At 42.5% G+C, this 15,133-nt stretch overlaps 1 protein-coding gene across 24 annotated transcripts in view; it reads right to left on the bottom strand.

Annotated features, from left to right (window-relative positions):
- The window catches only part of mybpc2a (myosin binding protein Ca), a 51,413-nt gene that overhangs the window by 24,803 nt on the left and 11,477 nt on the right, over positions 1-15,133 (bottom strand). For 5 of the 24 annotated variants that reach the window (XM_045715293.1, XM_045715295.1, XM_045715296.1 and 2 more), the window contains exons 2-3: positions 7,336-7,371; positions 7,206-7,211 (exon numbers count right to left, since the gene is read on the bottom strand). In XM_045715293.1, coding sequence (XP_045571249.1) covers positions 7,206-7,211; positions 7,336-7,371 — 42 coding nt within the window. Of the gene's footprint in view, positions 1-4,567; positions 4,586-4,775; positions 4,827-4,897; positions 4,919-7,205; positions 7,212-7,335; positions 7,372-7,846; positions 7,868-15,133 lie in introns of all 24 variants that reach the window. The other 19 variants (XM_045715285.1, XM_045715291.1, XM_045715294.1 and 16 more) reach the window with 9 other exon arrangements.

Genomic DNA, 15,133 nt, shown 5'->3' with positions numbered 1-15,133 from the left:
CCTGCTCCTGACTCCTGCACCTACCTCTTCTTAGGAGGCACCTAACAAGATTCTTCAAAGTATCCACCCGTTGCCTTGATGACAGCTTTGCACACTCTTGGCATTCTCTCAACCAGCTTCATGAGATATTCACCTGGAATGCATTTAAATTAACAGGTGTGCCTTGTTATAAGTTAATTTGTGGATTTTTTTGGAGCCAATCAGTTGTGTTGTGACAAGGTAGGGGTGGTATACAGAAGATAGCCCTATGGTAAAATACCAACTCCATATTATGGCAAGAACAGCTCAAATAAGCAAAGAGAAATGACAGTCCATCATTACTTTAAGGCATGAAGGTCAGTCAATGAAGAAAATGTCAAGAACAATCGCAAAAACCATCAAGCGCTATGATAAAATTGGCTCTCATGAGGACCGCCACAGGAAAGGAAGAACCAGAGTTACTTCTGCTGCAGAGGATAAGTTCATTAGAGTTAAATGCACCTCAGATTACAGCCCAAATAAATTCTTCACAGAATTCAAGTAACAGACACATCTCAACATCAACTGTTCAGAGGAGACTGTGTGAATCAGGCCTTCATGGTCGATTTGCTGCAAAGAAACCACTACTAAGAGGACAACAATAATAAGAAGAGACTTGCTTGGGCCAAAAAACACGAGCAATGGACATTAGACTGGTGGAAATTTGTCCTTTGGTCTGATGAGACCAAATTTGAGATTTTTGGTTCCAACCACCATGTCTTTGTGAGACGCAGAGTAGGTGAATGGATGATCTCCGCATGTGTGGTTCCCACTGTGAAGCATGGAGGAGGAAGTGTGATGGTGTGGGAGTGCTTTAATGGTGACACTGTCTGTGATTTATTTAGAATTCAAGGCACACTTAACCAGCATGGCTACCATAGCATTCTGCAGCGATACGCCATCCCATATGGTTTGCGCATAGTGGGACTGCCATTTGTTTTCAACAGGACAATGACCCAAGACATGCCTCCAGGCTGTGTAAGGGCTATTTTACCAATAAGGAGAGTGATGGAGTGCTGCATCAGATGACCTGGCCTCCACAATCACCCGATCTCAACCCAATTGAGATAGTTTGGGATGAGTTGGACCACAGAGTGAAGGAAAAGCAGCCAAATAGTGCTCAGCATATGTGGGAACTCCTTCAAGACTGTTGGAAAAGCATTCCTCATGAAGCCAGTTTAGAGAATGCCAAGAGTGTGCAAAGCTGTCATCAGGGCAAATGGTGGCTACTTTGAAAAATCTAAAATATATTTTGATTTGTTTCACACTTTTTTGGTTACTACATGATTCCATATGTGTTATTTCATAGTTTTGATGTATTCACTATTATTCTACAATGTAGAAAATATCTGGTGTGCGCTTAGAAAAAAATAAAAAATAATTCATGAGTAGGTGTGTCTAAACTTTCACTGGTGCTTTATATGCAGAAGCACACACTGAAATACCCACACCCACCCACCCACACGACACTTCCGCAAATATGTATACAAGATACAAACAAACAAGTAAAGGCTAATATACAGTGCATTCAGAATGTATTCAGACCCTTTCACCTTTTCCATATTTTTTTTACGTTAGAGCCTTACTGTAAAATGGATTAAATCGTTTATTGTAAAATGGATTAAATAATTTTTTGTCCCTCATCAATCTACACACAATACCCCATAATGACAAAGCAAAAATGTATTAAAATAAAACACTGAAAGATCACATTTACATAAGCATTTTTTTAGAAATGTTTGCAAATGTATAAAAAAAAACAGAAATATTACATTTACATAAGTATTCAGACCCTTTACTCAGTACTTTGTTGAAGCACCTTTGGCAGCGATTACAGCCTCAAGTCTTCTTGGGTATGACGCTACAAGCTTGGCACACCTGTATTTGGGGAGTTTCTCCCATTCTTCTCTGCAGATCCTCTCAAGCTCTGTCAGGTTGGATGGGGAGCATCGCTGCACAGCTATTTTCAGGTCTCTCCAGAGATGTTCGATCAGGTTCAAGTCTGGGCTCTGGCTGGGCCACTCAAGGACATTCAGAGACTTCTCCCGATGCCACTGCTGCGTTGTCTTGGCTCTGTGCTTAGGGTCGTTGTCCTGTTGGAAGGTGAACCTTCACCCCAGTCTGAGGTCCTGAGCAGGTTATCATCAAGGATCTCTGTACTTTGCTCTGTTCATCTTTCCCTCGATCTTGACTAGTCTCCCTGTCCCTGCCTCTGAAAAACATTCCTACAGCATGATGCTGCCACCACCATGCTTCACCGTAGGGATTGTATTGGCCAGGTGATGAGCGGTGCCAGGTTTCCTCCAGACATGACGCATGGCATTCAGACCAAAGAGTTCAATCTTGGTTTCATCAGACCAGACAATCTTGTTTCTCGAGGTCTGAGAGTCCTTTAGGTGCCTTTTGGCAAACTCCAAGCTGCCTGTCATGTGCCTTTTACTAAGGAGTGGCTTCCGTCTGGCCACTCTACCATAAAGGCCTGATTGGTGAAGTGCTGCAGAGATGGTTGTCCTTCTGGAAGTTTCTCCCATCTCCACAGAGGAACTCTGGAGCTCTGTCGGAGTGACTATTGGGTTCTTCTCCCCCGATTGCTCAGTTTGGCCGGGCGGCTAGCTCTAGGAAGAGTCTTGGTAGTTCCAAACTTCTTCCATTTAAGAATGATGGAGGCCACTGTGTTCTTGTGGAACTTCAATGCTGCAGACATTTTTTGGTACCCTTCCCCAGATCTGTGCCTTGAGACAACCCTGTCTCGGAGCTCTACGGACAATTCCTTCGACCTCATGGCTTGGTTTTTGCTCTGACATGAACTGCACTGTTGGACCTTATATAGACAAGTGTGTGCCTTTCCAAATCATGTCCAATCAATTGAAATTACCACAGGTGGACTCCAATCAAGTTGTCGAAACATCTCAAGGATGATAAATGGAAACAGGATGCACCTGAGCTCAATTTCGAGTCTCATACAAAGGGTCTTAATACTCATGTAAATAAGGAATTTCAGTTTTTTATTTTTAAGAAATTTGCAACAATTTCTAAATACCTGCTTTTGCTTTGTCATTATGGGGTATTGTGTGTAGATTTTTACTTAATACATTTTAGAACATGGCTGTAACGTAACAAAATATTGAAAAAGTCAAGGGGTCTGAATACTTTCCGAATGCAATTAGCTACGTAAAATGGCGATCCTCCTGCGTACTTGCATCAAGTTTCTAATTGCGGGGCTGCACACGTCTGCATATTTTAGCTTCGCAACTATAGAGGATCGCCATTTTGCCTAGCTTATTGTAGTTGCATACAGCGTAGGGTGTCAATTAAGGCTTAACACATTGACTGAAAAGCTCTTATCCTCTGTTGTGGCTGGGCCTGTGTTAATGTTACAGGCTGGACCTGTGTTAATGTTACAGGCTGGGTCTGTGTTAATGTTGCAGGCTGGGCCTGTGTTAATGTTGCAGGCTGGGCCTGTGTTAATGTTGCAGCTGGGCCTGTGTTAATGTTGCAGGCTGGGCCTGTGTTAATGTTGCAGGCTGGGCCTGTGTTAATGTTGCAGGCTGGGCCTGTGTTAATGTTGCAGGCTGGGCCTGTGTTAATGTTGCAGGCTGGGCCTGTGTTAATGTTGCAGGCTGGGCCTGTGTTAATGTTGCAGGCTGGGCCTCTGATGATTGAACTAACACAGTGATTATGCTAGCATGTTGCACCTTGTATGTACACAAACAAACACACACGCACAAACGCAGCCACTCTCCCACATACATTATACACAAGTGACATGTTAGACCAGAAAACATCTTAGCCTCAGTAGCAGGTTGTGCCTCTGTTAATAAAAGATCATGAGGATTTAAGGGATACATTTAACTAACATGAGTTGTTAAGCATGAGCCACGCATTTTAAAAAGACAAACACACCACTCACACACACACACAAACGCACTCTATACAAGTGACATGTTAGGCCATCTATAACAGAAAATGATAACATATTTGGCAGGGGTTGAAATAACTTAGTAATGCTAGCATGATGCACCAGACACCCATACATACAATCACACAGGTACACTTCCACATAATAGTAGGCACACACACACACACACACACACACACACACACACACACACACACACACACACACACACACACACACACACACACACACACACACACACACACACACACACACACATTCACTAACATGACTGGTAATGCTAGCATGATGCACATTGCACACCCGCTCTGTACAAGTAACACATCCAGACAGAAAAGCTTATCCTTTTGAGCAGGCTGGGCCTCTGTTAATTAAAATTATATGATTTTAATGTTAGCATGACGCAAGGCATAAGCGCCAAAAGCGGTCACTTACGGCCTCAGGCCGCTAGGGGGCCCCCAAACCCCCTCCCCCCCAAAAAAACTCAGTCGGGGTCTCAATCCCCATTGATTTTGTTAGCCAAAACCTCGCTCAGGGCCCCCAACAGGCTAAAGCCGGTCCTGCACACAAACACACACACATCATATACACATTTTTACAAGTGACACAATAGGCCAGAAAAGCTCTTACCATCTGTAACACCATCTGCTAATGAAAATGCTAAGATATTAGGCAGGGCATTAATTGAGCATGAGTAGAATTAGAAAAACTGTTTTGTCCATTTGTAAAGCTAGCATGATGCACCATATCCACACATACATAAACACATACAGGTACACTTCCACATAACAGTATGCCCACACATACAAGTAACACATTCAGCTAGAGAAGCACTTACCCTCTGCAGCAGGCTGGTTTTGGGGGATGAACTGAATAAGTAGTATTGCACCTATTTCACACAGACAAACACACACACACACATTCCGTACAAGTGACATGTTAGGCCAGAAAAGCTCTTACCCTCTATAGCAGACCGGGCTTCTGCCAAGAAAACGAAGGGCTTTTAGAAGAGGAACTTGAGTAATTACTTAGAAAATATAAATACACACACACACTCACACACAATGCTATCTTCATACATTGCATACACTCACGTAACTATCACACTCAGACAGAAAAGCTCTTAGCCAATATAAATAAGAGGGTTTAAGGAACCGGACTTAAATGTTGAGTAGAGTTGCCTTACATGATGCAATATGAACTCACACATACAGACACAACTAACACATTTAGCCAGAAAAGCTCTTACCCTCCGTAACAAGGTCGACCACTGTCAATACAATGACAGAATTTCAGTGATATGAACTAGACTGTACCAAATGATCTGAGTCTGTACCAAAGCTAGCATCAATGCAGTATGCATACAGGTTCTTAATTTGACCACTCTTTTGTTGATCAGAATTTTCCTGCACAGCAGGAAATGCAAACTTGTAGTGTATTCAAGGTCTAAAAAGGCTTCTAAAGTTTGTAATTTCCACTTTAAAACGTCAAACATAAAATGTATCCCTACAAAAAATATCCATGAATTATAATCAACATAATAATTCACATTTCCAGTTCCCGCAGGATTATTTTCCTGCTGTAGCAATCTGGCTCAAATTAAGATCCTTCATGTACATATACACTCTCACACACACATAAACTACTCGTATACCCACAAGCAAATGCCTCCACCATCTCTCTGATGAACCGTAGATAACACACTGACTTCAACTTAATGCTGTGTGTGTTATACATTGAAGGACCATATTAAGCCAGAACAGCTCTTACGCTCTACAGCAGGTTCGGCTTCTGTCAGTGAAAATAAACAGGGCTATCAGGGAGGACGACTGGACTTCATTGTTGAATAGAGCTGACATGATGCTCGGTGTACACATACAACACTCTCCCAATATATGCAAACTTACCGTGTACACACCCAACCTATGTGCTCGTGCTGCATGCACATATTTAAGTAATACATTCAGCCACAAAAACCTTTCCCCTCTATAGCAGGCTGGGCCTCTGTTAATACACACAAATGGATTTCAGTAGGGGGTACTGGACTTAAGTCCGTATTGGAGCTAGCATTATGTACATACAGTCACACGCGCACACACACACACACACACACACACACACACACACACACACACACACACACACACACACACACACACACACACACACACACACACACACAAATACACACAGATACAAACATACAACACGGACAAAAACCTATACCTGCACACTTCCACATACAATACATAAACCAACACAAATGACACATCAGACAGAATAGCTCTAACCCTCTTCAGCAGGCTGGGCCTCTGCCACTAAAATAAGAGGATTTCAGTGTGGAGTAAGTGTGTAATAAAGGTGGTATACTGCAGTAGCAGACACTCACACAAACTCACATACTGAGTCAAAGGAAATACACATCCGAAACGTTTCCTGAACAGTCCTCCACATATGCTATGTATGTATGTATGTATGTATGTATGTATGTATGTATGCATGTATGTATACACTGTAACAAAAATATGTTGATTCAACGTACAATGGTTTTTTGTTGTGAGTTTGTTGAACAATCCTACTGCAGCTGGTTGTTTTACAAATGTACGTTGAACCAACAGATTTTGTATTTTTTTTACAGCACACACACACACACACAATAAATAATAATAAACACACTCACACAGACCACACCACACACACCCCATACACACACGCACACCCAGATACACACACGCACCCAGAAACACACACTCCAGTGCCAAAATAACCCACATAACAAACATCACCTCAACCTTAACATAGGTAGTTCTTACCAACTGATTGGTGACCTGTCATCTCAGGTAATAAAAAAACCCCAATAAGAATCAGATGAATAATGACTAATATATCATTTAAATGAATATAGTCTGCTTTGTCATGCATAAACCAGTAGGAAATTGTGATAGGCATGAATATAAACGTGTGAAGCCCTAAGTTAAGTGTATTGGCGTTCTATCTGATCAACACTGTCATGGTGCGTGGTGAGAATCATGCATGGCCACTCTCAGTCTCATCCCCACAGAAAGCTACTTCTGTGATTGGTCTTAGAGGCCTTACCATGATCCTCCGCTGGCGTCGCTGAGTGAGGGAAAACAGTTAACCGACATTACATTGGAATGATGAGGGGATGGTTATACCCTACTGACTAACACAAACACACACAAAGGGACACAGGTTAACACACACACACACACACACACACACACACACATGCCCTGTTCTCACCCACCCTTATCTGTAAATAAAAAATAAAAAGGGAGAAAAATGTAATCAGACATTGATTTTACTATAGGCCTAACCATTCATTGAAGTATTTCATGTATAAGTATTTGGCATCCATTTGTTATGAGTGGACTCACCAGCAGGTGCTGCTGCAGCCTTATCTGTCTTGGCAGCTATAATTAAAGACAAACATATACGATAATGAATAACTAAGTGACATATGTTTTCATCAGTTGTATGTAGAAGTTCTGTAAAGAGAGGAAAGGTTAGATTCCAACCATACCATGTCGAAAACATCATGGACCATTAAACTTACAATATAGTTAACATAAAATAATCACCACTGTGAATTACCAATATTTGACTTCACACTGTGCAAACATGCATACATACAAACATTCACAAATGATTTGAATGTACATGTATTATGTAGAAGTCTAGATATGCATAATCCACGTCTGCACACAGCACTGTAGTGCAAATTCAGAATGTTGATACATTAATGCATTCCCATGTACATTGTACATACAATATCATACCGGTACATAGACACATAACACATAAGTTCATACGATAAACAAATACATATTCTAATGTAACCACAGAGGAGTTGCACATTCACTCAACCTTGCTTTGTGCAGTTCTTACCAATTTCTTCAGGCTCTGCCTCTGGCAAATTAAAAGTATTGGAATTGGAGTCAATGTAAGTACACTGTATATAGAAAAAAAGGTTGGCATTCATTGGGATGACTCATGTACTGGAGGCAGCTATGCCATGTAGTCGCTAGCTGGCACAGCCACAAAATCATAAAATAATTAACCCTAACCTTAACCACATTGCTAACCTTATGCCCAACCCTAACCTTAAAAATGTATTTTTTACAAATATAGCTAATTTTGACTTTGCAGCTGGCCCATCTTGTGGAAATAACTCAATTATGCCTCCAGGACAAGATTCATCCCAATAAACATCAACATGCTATAGAAACAGTGGCTACTGTGTGTATATTCTTGATAGAGATGGGTAGTTATAAAGAGAAGATCATTTTGATTTTTGTTTCACCTTTATTTAACCAGGTAGGCTAGTTGAGAACAAGTTCTCATTTACAACTGCGACCTGGCCAAGATAAAGCAAAACAGTGCGACACAAACAACAACACAGAGTTACACATGGAATAAACAAACATACAGTCAATAATACAATAGAAAAAGTCTATATACAGTGTGTGCAAATGAGGTAGGATAAGGGAGGCAAGGCAATAAATAGGCCATAGTGGTGAAATTAAACACTGGAGTGATAGATGTGCAGAAGATGAGTGTGCAAGTAGAGACACTGGGGTGCAAAGGAGCAAAATAAATAAAATAAATAACATTATGGGGATGCGGTAGTTGGATGGGCTATTTACAGATGGGCTATGTACAGGTGCAGTGATCTGTGAGCTGCTCTGACAGCTGGTGCTTAAAGTTATTGAGGGAGATATGAGTCTCCAGCTTCAGTGATGTTTGCAGTTCGTTTCCAGTCATTGGCAGCAGAGAACTGGAAGGAAAGGCGGGCAAAGGAGGAATTGGCTTTGGGGGAGACCAGTGAGATATACCTGCTGGAGCCCATGCTACGGGTGGGTGCTGCTATGGTGACCAGTGAGCTGAGATAAGGCGGGGCTTTACCTAGCAAAGACTTATAGATGACCTGGAGTCAGTGGGTTTGGCGACGAATATGAAGCGAGGGCCAGCCAACAAGAGCATACAGGTCGCAGTGGTGGGTAGTATATGGGGCTTTGGTGACAAAACGGACGGCACTGTGATAGACTGCATCCAATTTGCTGAGTAGAGTGTTGGAGGCTATTTTGTAAATGACATCGCCGAAGTCAAGGATCATGAAGAATAATGTGACTGAAAAATATCAAAGAACGCAGCCTCAAGACTAAGATGCTTTTGATAGGGTTTAAGACCATCAAAGTACTGATATCTGAGATAAACAATACCTCCACAAGGGTGCCTAATGAATGTAGAGATTAAGAATTAGTTACTGAAAAACAAACTGAACATCACAGTAACGGTAATGATCTCTGGCTCAAACTGGCAGGACACATGGATCTGCACTCCAAAGCTATAATTTGTACAGATAATTTGTCCTTGTTCAGAGCACCTGTTAAAGTGATAACATAAATAGTCTGAGTGCCTTGGGATTTGTAGTCAGCTAAATCCATTAAACCACCCAACCACAGAATGTAGAACATCAACCAAGTCTCCCGAACCATCTCCATCTGATCAATCACAACTGACTTTTCAGAACTATTGTCCCAGGAGTGTACCGAACTGCAATTCTGAGATTTCAGCCTTGGCCTTGACACTCTGGTTGTGCTGAATGACCCTGGCTGTGGTCTCAGTGTTGGCATACTGAGCAGCCGACACTTCTATTTTTGAAAAGGTTTGTTTTTCAGGCAGCAATATGTTAACGTTCTCAGCACATCTAGTTTTATCCCTGGCAACACCCACTGTCTTAGGTCTCGGGGGGGGTCTTTGACGTGCAGGGCATTAAATGCCTTCTTTAGCCCAGGTTCTGTACCTTTTTTAGCAGGCCGAGTCCATAGATGGAAGGTAAGTGGGTCAGTGAAGTTCTGGTGCTCCATTCGTTGCTCAGTCCATTATTGTTGACTGGGATGGGTGTTATGCACCATTGAGCACATGCCATGAGACGGTACGCCCCGATGACAAGGCCTTGTGTCCTAAGCTGGCACAAAGAATTTGTTTAACCACCCATCATGACATTGTTAAAGGACACAGGATGAGTGGCTGTTGTGAAGCACAGGAGAAATATGGAACATGTGGTGACTATCACTGCATGGTCTCCTCTGTGACAACATTGTAGAAGTCAGCAATCAAAATGACAAATCCTGTCCCTATACTACAGTATGTTCCAGAACGGTGGTTACCAGTCAAATCCCCTGTTCATATTCCCATGAAAATTTATGATCGCAGAAATGGATAGATGAGACCATCCCTAGATTCCATTGCTAAATAAGATGCCTTAGGATACTATAAAAACAGGCCGGAATTTGACAAGTGATTGTCTTTGGTTAGACCAACACCCAACCCCTTCTCTACTTCAGGCCTTCAGCCTTGTTAGGCCAAGGCTTCTCTCTGGTTACGACCTGTCAGCACTCTCTCTATCACAGGCCGGCTCAGTGTCTGTCTATCTGCCGTACTCATACCAAAAGTTCTAAGTACAGCGTTAAGTCAGAGAGACAGAGATTGAGTGCGAGAGAGAGAGACAGACAGAATGACAGACAGAGAGAAAAGATGAGAGCGAGAGAAAGAGAGAAGAGAAGAGAGTGAGAAATGAGAGAAAGTGAGAAGGAGCTAGAGGGAGATGAGAAAGGCCATCAGGGGTCAGATATGGTGAGAAGTGTTCAGTTGAGGGCTTGAGGGTCAGCTCCATCAGATTTAGTCATGGGAGAGATGGATACCATGGTGTATATTTAACAAATATCCTTTGAGATAGTTGATGAACCAGTGTTTGATTTCCTCAATTTCTATACCCAAGCTGCCCCATCACTGTCAAGCCTTCCTCTAAATATATACTGAACAAAAATATAAATGCAACATGTAAAGTTTGGTCCCATGTTTCATGAGCTGGAATAAAAGATCCCAGAAATGTTCCATACGCACAAAAAGATTATATAGCTCAAATGTTGTGCACAAATCTGTTTACATCCCTGTTGGTGAGCATTTCTCCTTTGCCAAGATAGTCCATCCACCTGACAGGTGTGGCATATCAAGAAGCTGACTAAACGGCAAGATCATTACACAGATGCACCTTGTGCTGGGGACAATAAAAAGCCCCTCTAAAATGTGCAGTTTTGTCACACAACACAATGCCACAGATCTCGTTTTGAGGGAGCGTGCAATTGGCATGCTGACTGCAGGAATGTCCACCAGAGCCGTTGCCAGAGAATTGAATGTTCATTTCTCTACCATAACCTGCCTCCAACGTTGTTTTAGAGAATTTGGCAGTATGTCCAACCAGCCTCACAACCGCAGACGTGTATGGCGTCGTGTGGGCGAGCAGTATGCTGATGCCAATGTTGTGAACAGAGTGCCCCATGGTGGCGGTGGTGTTATGGTATGGGCAGGCATAAGCTATGGACAATGAACACAATTGCTTTTTATCGACGGCAATTTGAATGCACATCCTGAGGCCCATTGTCGTGTCATTAAAGTGGTGGAAAAAGTACCCAATTGTCATACTTGAGTAAAAGTAAAGATACCTTAATAGAAAATGTAAAAGTGAAAGTCACCCAGTAAAATACTACTTGAGTAAAAGTCTGAAAGTATTTGGTTTTAAATATACTTAAGTGTCAAAAGTAAATGTAAATGCTAAAATATAAGTAAAAGTACAAATCATTTCAAATTCCGTATATTAAGCAAACCAGATGGCGCCATTTTTTTGTTTTTTATTTTATTTACGGATAGCCAGGGGTACACTCCAACACAGACATAATTTACAAATGAAGCATGTGTGTTTAGTGAGTCCACCAGATCAGAGGCAGTAGGGATGACCAGGGATATTCTCTTGATAATTGTGTGAATTGGAACCTTTTTCTGTCCTGCTAAGTATTCAAAATGTAACGAGTACTTTTGGGTATCAGGGAAAATGTATAGAGTAAAAAGTAAATGATTTTCTTTAGCAATGTAGTGAAGTAAAAGTAAAAGTTGTCAAAAATATAAATAGTAAAGTAGGGTACAGATACCCCAAAAAACGACTTAAGTAGTACTTTAAAGTATTTTTACACCACTGTGTCATTCATCCGCTGCCATCACCTCATGTTTCAGCATGATAATGCACAGCCCCATGTCGCAAGGATCTGTAGACAATTCCTGTCCCAGTTCTTCCATGGCCTGCATACTCACCAGACATGTCACCCATTGAGCACGTTTGGGATGCTCTGGATCGACGTGTACGACAGCGTGTTCCAGTTCCTGCAAATATCCAGCAACTTTTCACAGCCATTGAAGAGGAGTGGGACAACATTCCACAGGCCACAATCAACAGCCTGATCAACTCTATGCGAAGGAGATGTGTTGAGCTGCATGAGGCAAATGGTGCTTACACCAGACACGGACTGGTTTTCTGATCCACGCCCCTCCCTTTTTTTAAGGTATCTGTGACCAACAGATGCATATCTGTTTTCCCAGTAATGTAAAATCCATAGGCTAGGGCCTAATGAATTTATTTCAATTGACTGATTTCCTTATATGAACTTTAACTCAGTAACATCTTTGAAATTGTTTCCTGTTGCGTATATATATATATATATATATATATATATATATATATATATATATATATATATATATATATATATATATACTGCTCAAAAAAATAAAGGGAACACTAAAATAACACATCCTAGATCTGAATGAATGAAATAATCTTATTAAATAGTTTTTTCTTTACATAGTTGAATGTGCTGACAACAAAATCACACCAAAATAATCAATGGAAATCCAATTCATCAACCCATGGAGGTCTGGATTTGGAGTCACACTCAAAATTAAAGTGGAAAACCACACTACAGGCTGATCCAACTTTGATGTAATGTCCTTAAAACAAGTCAAAATGAGGCTCAGTAGTGTGTGTGGCCTCCACGTGCCTGTATGACCTCCCTACAACGCCTGGGCATGCTCCTGATGAGGTGGCAGATGGTCTCCTGAGGGATCTCCTCCCAGACCTGGACTAAAGCATCCGCCAACTCCTGGACAGTCTGTGGTGCAACGTGGCGTTGGTGGATGGAGCGAGACATGATGTCCCAGATGCTCAATTGGATTCAGGTCTGGGGAACGGGCAGGCCAGTCCATAGCATCAATGCCTTCCTCTTGCAGGAACTGCTGACACACTCCAGCCACATGAGGTCTAGCATTGTTTGCATTAGGAGGAACCCAGGGCCAACCGCACCAGCATATGGTCTCACAAGGGGTCTGAGGATCTCATCTCGGTACCTAATGGCAGTCAGGCTACCTCTGGCGAGCACATGGAGGGCTGTGCGGCCCCCCAAAGAAATGCCACCCCACACCATGACTGACCCACCGCCAAACCGGTCATGCTGGAGGATGTTGCAGGCAGCAGAACGTTCTCCACGGCGTCTCCAGACTCTGTCACGGCTGTCACATGTGCTCAGTGTGAACCTGCTTCATCTGTGAAGAGCACAGGGCGCCAGTGGCGAATTTGCCAATCTTGGTGTTCTCTGGCAAATGCCAAACGTCCTGCACGGTGTTGGGCTGTAAGCACAACCCCCACCTGTGGACGTCGGGCCCTCATACCACCCTCATGGAGTCTGTTTCTGACCGTTTGAGCAGACACATGCACATTTGTGGCCTGCTGGAGGTCATTTTGCAGGGCTCTGGCAGTGCTCCTCCTGCTCCTCCTTGCACAAAGGTGGAGGTAGCGGTCCTGCTGCTGGGTTGTTGCCCTCCTACGGCCTCCTCCACGTCTCCTGATGTACTGGCCTGTCTCCTGGTAGCGCCTCCATGCTCTGGACACTACGCTGACAGACACAGCAAACCTTCTTGCCACAGCTCACATTGATGTGCCATCCTGGATGAGCTGCACTACCTGAGCCACTTGTGTGGGTTGTAGACTCCGTCTCATGCTACCACTAGAGTGAAAGCACCGCCAGCATTCAAAAGTGACCAAAACATCAGCCAGGAAGCATAAGAACTGAGAAGTGGTCTGTGGTCACCACCTGCCGAACCACTCCTTTATTGGGGGTGTCTTGCTAATTGCCTATAATTTCCACCTGTTGTCTATTCCATTTGCACAACAGCATGTGAAATTTATTGTCAATCAGTGTTGCTTCCTAAGTGGACAGTTTGATTTCACAGAAGTGTGATTGACTTGGAGTTACATTGTGTTGTTTAAGTGTTCCCTTTATTTTTTTGAGCAGTGTATATATATATACACACACACACACACACACACACACACACACACACACACACACACACACACACACACACACACACACACACATACATACATACAGTTGAAGCCGGAAGTTTACATACACTTAGGTTGGAGTCATTAAAACTCGTTTTTCAACCACTCCACAAATTTCTTGTTAACAAACTATAGTTTTGGCAAGTCGGTTAGGATATCTACTTTGTGCATGACACAAGTAATTTTTCCAACAATTGTTAACAGACAGGTTATTTCACTTATAACTCACTGTATCACAATTCCAGTGGGTCAGAAGTTTACATACACTAAGTTGACTGTGCCTTTAAACAGCTTGGAAAATTCCAGAAAATTATGTAATGGCTTTAGAAGCTTCTGATAGGCTAATTGACATCATTTGAGTCAATTGGAGGTGTACCTGTAGATGTATTTCAAGGCCTACCTTCAAACTCAGTGCCTCTTTGCTTGACATCATGGGAAAATCAAAAGAAATCAGCCAAGACCTCAGAAAAAAAGGTAGACCTCCACAAGTCTGGTTCATCCCTGGGAGCAATTTCCAAACGCCTGAAGGTACCACGTTCATCTGTACAAACAATAGTACGCAAGTATAAACACCATGGGACCACGCAGCCGTCTTAACGCTCAGGAAGGAGACGCGTTCTGTCTCCTAGAGATAAATGTACTTTGGTGCGAAAAGTGCAAATCTATCCCAGAACAACAGCAAAGGACCTTGTGAAGATGCTGGAGGAAACAGGTACAAAAGTATCTATATCCACAGTAAAACGAGTCCTATGTCGACATAACCTGAAAGGCCGCTCAGCAAGGAAGAAGCCACTGCTCCAAAACCGCCATAAAACAGCCAGACTACGGTTTGCAACTGCACATGGGGACAAAGATCGTACTTTTTGGAGAAATGTCCTCTGGTCTGATGAAACGAAAATAGAACTGTTTGGCCATAATGACCATCGTTATGTTTGGAG

The sequence above is a fragment of the Salmo salar genome, chromosome ssa03 (genome assembly GCF_905237065.1).
Source record: "Salmo salar chromosome ssa03, Ssal_v3.1, whole genome shotgun sequence".
In the NCBI taxonomy this organism is placed as follows: Eukaryota; Metazoa; Chordata; class Actinopteri; order Salmoniformes; family Salmonidae; genus Salmo; species Salmo salar.
This window is presented reverse-complemented; position numbering and strand designations above follow the sequence as displayed.